Source organism: Aplysia californica, unplaced genomic scaffold (genome assembly GCF_000002075.1).
Source record: "Aplysia californica isolate F4 #8 unplaced genomic scaffold, AplCal3.0 scaffold00008, whole genome shotgun sequence".
NCBI classification, from domain to species: domain Eukaryota; kingdom Metazoa; phylum Mollusca; class Gastropoda; order Aplysiida; family Aplysiidae; genus Aplysia; species Aplysia californica.
The window spans coordinates 1,004,551-1,009,694 of record NW_004797278.1 but is presented as its reverse complement, the minus strand read 5'-3'; the positions used below and the strand labels follow the sequence as shown (position 1 = coordinate 1,009,694).

The following is a 5,144-nucleotide window of genomic DNA, read 5'->3' as shown; positions in this document are numbered from 1 at the left end:
TATTTGGTGTAAGCTTGACACCATCCACTTCCTCGAGTTCAGACTAAATTGTCTTCATGCTGTGAAACGTTTCTGTTTGACGGCAAGTCTTGTAACGAATATTCTGGACTCGATCTCCGAGTTTAGAAATCGCACCACTTGAAACGGAATAGGGACATGCGATTAACTATAATACAATGTAGTATGAAATAGTCTGTCTGTGTCTATCTATCAAATCTCCCCCTCGCTATCTCTATCTCTCTCTCAGTCTCCCCCCTCCTCTTCCCCCTATTTTCCTTGACATAACTTCTTTCTGTCTATTTGACTGTCTGCTACCCCCCCCCTCCCCTGTACGCCTATATCTTGTTCTCTTGAGTCTTCGAAGAATTTTTTTTCAGCTTTATGATTAGCCAAGCCTAACATACTCGTAAAAGTTGTTCCTCTGACGTAACATGAGCTTTACATTACGTTTCTTATTATGCTCCAGGGCTTACCTACTGACATTTGAGAATACGCTCTTCATCTGAGGGTTCATCCCCTTACTTTGATCGTTTGTAATTAGAGATTACTACGTAGACATAAACCTCGATTATACGTAGTCATAATAACGACTGTAAGGGGAAAGAAGACAATAACTTCCATCAAATACGATAAACTGATTGTTGTCCTTGTTGATCTGTGAATACGTTGGAACGTATAAATGATTTTTTTCCAGAAAGTGTCTACGACCCTTCCAATGCAGGATAACCTCTAACTGGGTTTGGAATTGGTGACAAATCGTTTTGAAGAACTGCGTAAGTGCTGCTCCTACTAAGGAAAAAAAATCTTTTTCAGTATCTGTCGAGAGAAAATGCAGCGCTCATTAGATCTAGATCTAAATCTAGTTCAATTTTTTTTTAAAGTTCAGAACTAAGCTAAGAGTAACCTTTACGGAAGAGCATTTTTCAGTGTTTGTCTTTTGGCATGTTTAAATGAAACAGACCATGTTTATACTCAGTCAGTGTCTGCGCCCCCCCCCCCCCGTTCTAAATGACACAGGCAAATAAAACATAATGTCTCTTCTCAGGCACCGTTTTAGTTACACGTATAGTAATTATTGTCTCTACACGTCGCCCTCTTGCGGGTTCGTAATTGTGGCATAGCCTCCCAACGGAAATTGCCGTTTTACTACTGCTGCTACTACTACTACTACTACTACTACTACTACTACTACTACTACTACTACTACTACTACTACTACTACTACTACTACTGCTGCTGCTACTGCTGCTGCTGCTGCTGCTGCTGCTGCTGCTGCTGCTACTGCTACTGCTACTGCTGCTACTGCCACTGCTACTGCTACTACTACTACTACTACTCCTCCTACTACTACAACTACTACTACTACTACTACTACTACTACTACTACTACTACTACTACTACTACTACTACTACTACTACTACTACTACTACTACTATTACTACTACTACTACGAAATGGGTTCAAATTCTACCATGTGCATTGTTTTGAGAGTTTTTTTTAGAAAGCGTTCCAACTTTGTCAGTTGGACATTGTTGACATTTATCAGCTTGTCTCATATCGACCTAACTTTTGTGGGCAGGGGCGGCAAACTCCAAATTAGACACAAGATTTGTTTGTGTGTTGTCCTCTATTATCATCACGGTCGAATCGACAAAATCTTACAAGGACAGCACGCTGTGTGAATAGACTTATCTCGTCCTTCTTCCTAACCTTTGACCGATACTCCCGATTTCACAATAGAACTTGACTTTTTATGTTGGTGTTTCAAATTTCTTCACTTCATGTAGAGCTTTCTAGAGCCAGTTTTTGTCTATCTTTAAAATAACCATCTGGAGTTTTCTCAACTATCCGCCATGCGAACACTATCTCATTTCTTGTTATTCTTTTCTCTTCTTTGACCTCTTATCCCTCTCTTCTTACCACAAATTGCAAAATATACATGCATCTGTTGTTTAAACTCGACTAACTCTTTCGACATCATAAGGCTATTTGAGGATCGTAAGGGTCATTGGACATTACATCTCCACTGACATAGTACTACATAGTACTACGTGAGTAGACAACTGAAAACCTTTCAAACAATATCAGCTTGAAATTAAAACACGCTTTAAAAAGAAATAATGAGTGGGTTTGTCCGCCCAGCAGATCTATAATATTTCCAACACAAAGGCGAGTGGATTTCGAATGTACTCCTGTATTTATAACAGTTGCTCACCCTGTTACAGTTTCTGACATTGTAACCTTTATGTGTATGGCCTTGAAGCTGCTTCCCCTATCCCCTTATGGACCCCAATGAGCTGTGTCTGGGTACTATTAAAAGGCTGAATCAAACTCAGAATGCCCTATAGTAAGCAACAATGAAGCTCGTCGGTGAATCACCAATGCAGGTAACAACTTTCCACAGCTATAGCTTTGTCTTTTGATAGAGTCTCTGGTAATCTTCACCAGCAACACACGATGGCCAAACATAATGGCCATAATCAGAATGATCTTACTCGGCCTTCCAGAGGATTTTTATCTTAAAGTGGTGTCCTTTCAGTGGACTGAAGTGACCTGTCTTCAAAATAATCTGTTTTGGAGTGTAAACGCTATTTTTAGATAGACAAACAAAACGTTAGACCTTACTTACCCCAGCGTAGTGGTTTGTAGTTCCATCGGCCAAGTGCTTGATTGGGATGGCGCACGCGCTGGTGGTAGGGTCGTGGGTACAACCTGGAACAAGGACAGGAGCCATTCGTGAGAGTTCGGTTTACATTGTAAAGTACATGTTTTATACCGCTATAGATGGGAAAAGGGGGGGGGGGATAATTTATCAGAGGCAAAAGGGCGTCCTGTACAGGGTTACCAATTAAATAGCTTTGTTAAGAATTGCACCACAGTAGACTTCAGGTTGTAGCTATCACTTTTAAAATGAAGCGTCCAGCTTCAGAATATTGTAGCTAGCCTCCTTGATAACCCAAGCTTAACTGATTAGATAGCCGTTAATGATTTTGAAAGACGAATTCACCCCTCTTCCACGAAAACCCAAGCATTCACATCCAGATTATTGGATTCTGGCTAACTTTCATGGCAGTGTCAATACGGCCTTTGCTTTTGATAACATCCCTGTCCAATAACGTGTAGTTTAACAGCGGAAAGCAGTTCCTATTTATCAGTCGGGGTGTTGATCTCGTAAAGGAATCGTGCCAAGGTTCGACTGCGTCTTTCACATCATTGCCTTACAATCATAGTTCCCAAAATACGAACCACGGGTAAAGGTTTTATAAATAAAATTGACAATGTTTGTTTGTCCATAGACAGTATACATTTCGAAAACCGAACTATTGTATGGATGGCATGGTTGTCAACATGCATGTACAGCACTGCTGGTCCTTTTGGATTAAATTTTAAAAAATGAGTGGACAATGCTATTGGTTTGAGGGTATTTTTCAGCTTTTGTTTCTATCTTGCTTGTTCCTAGCACTACGACTGTCATTGACTCATTATATTGGTGTGCTTCTCTTTACTTTAAAATCTGAAAGTGAGGGAATAGTTTTAATTTTATCTGTCATTTTGTATCCGATTCTAATGTGTGTGGAATACGACGAGCAGATTCAAAATACTACCAGTGAACGAACACTGAAGTGACCATTTAGTAGCCTATCTGTCTTTGGCTTAGAACTTCGCACAAGCACCATTAGGCTCTAACCGATATTTCTTATATATCATTTGCTTAGAGTTTAGGCAGCGTCAGAAAACTGGGCTTCTCCGTCTAGTGGAGATTTGCACCAATGTTCTATCAACACAAGAGAGTCTTCCATGATCTTCTTACCTGTTCTGTGGGCGTGATCAATTCCTCCTCTGATGAACACGTCTTGTCCGGGCATTGTTTGTTTCTCCATCATGATGATGGTCCTCACGTACTTTCCACCTGTTGATGGCTGGGAGGTACTGCTGGGAGCTTCAGTTGTGATGTTCACACCTTGAGTACTGTTGTCCGAAACCGGAGTACCGTTATCTGATACTTGAGTAGAGCTGTCCGGGGTTTGAGTAGTTGCGCTCTCCGGAGTTTGAGTAGTAGCAGCGGCCGGGGCTTCAGTCTGGGTGTTCGGAGATACAGTACCTGGCACAAATGAGGCGCTAGGATCGCCTGTGGCCAATGATCGATAGGGGAGTAGGGAAGAAATGAAAATTAAGGGAGGAGCTACAGCTGAAGGCTATCTCGCTTATTAGTGGATCAAATGTTACCAAATTTCACAACTATAACAAGAATAGTAAGGAGTCTTAAAATCTGCAATCAAATTTGAGAGAAAAAAAGTTTCATTACCATGGATACGGCGGTCATATTGGATTTTGTTGAAATATGTCTTACGTAATTAATACCGCACTTATTTTCCTTGGAAATAAATTGTTTTTTCGGTATGCCTCTTAGCAAATAATAGATCTACAAATTTGTGTGATGAATATTTCTTAAACGTACTAGTAAATTTGTTTTAATTTTTTTCTTGAGGTAGTATTCACGTTTGCAAAAAATCCGTGAAAATCCACACTCCAAAGGCCACCAACAAAAATCTATTTCATATATCAAAAATTCACATCACAAATATTTAGTATTACATCTTTTCTTCATTATGTGAAAATGTCATGAAGATTGGAAGAAAATTAGAGGAGTAAATTTAAAAAGTATATAGAAAAACCACGTTTCGAGAAAACGGGTGATAAAGAAAAATAAAAGATTGACTTTATGAGGAAATGGTGGGGACGAACATGCCCTGCATGCGAAGAAATAAGGCTTTAGGGAGTTCTTATGCAATGGAATAATTGTAAGAGTGGCTGAAGAAGCTAAAAATGCCTACAACTTAAAATCCATAGTTTTGAGCCGAATCGGGACTTTTGGGGTGTACTAGTCGTTTTTATGTCTATGCATTTTTTTTACAGAAAGTAAGCCTAGAATGTTTTGCTCAACATATTTTAATCACACAATGGGTATTGTTTTATGCACGGATTGAAAATAAGGGTGATAAAAATCTTTAACTAGATTGTTGAATGTTGGTGCAAAAAGGGGAACTGTTATAAACATGTACATACAATGTATCGCAAACAGTTCGCATGTTTTTATTTTGTTGTTGCTGATTGTACTTGGGAACATGACTATATATATAT

The 5,144-nt window shown here is 39.4% G+C and overlaps 1 protein-coding gene across 1 annotated transcript in view; it reads right to left on the bottom strand.

The window, feature by feature from the left end:
• Window positions 1-5,144, bottom strand: part of LOC101854683 (alpha-amylase) — a 22,755-nt gene that overhangs the window by 3,352 nt on the left and 14,259 nt on the right. Inside the window, exons 10-11 of the mRNA XM_013082426.2 lie at window positions 3,814-4,191; window positions 2,632-2,714 (exon numbers count right to left, since the gene is read on the bottom strand). Of these exons, the coding sequence (XP_012937880.2) occupies window positions 2,632-2,714; window positions 3,814-4,191 (461 nt within the window). The remainder of the gene's footprint in view (window positions 1-2,631; window positions 2,715-3,813; window positions 4,192-5,144) is intronic.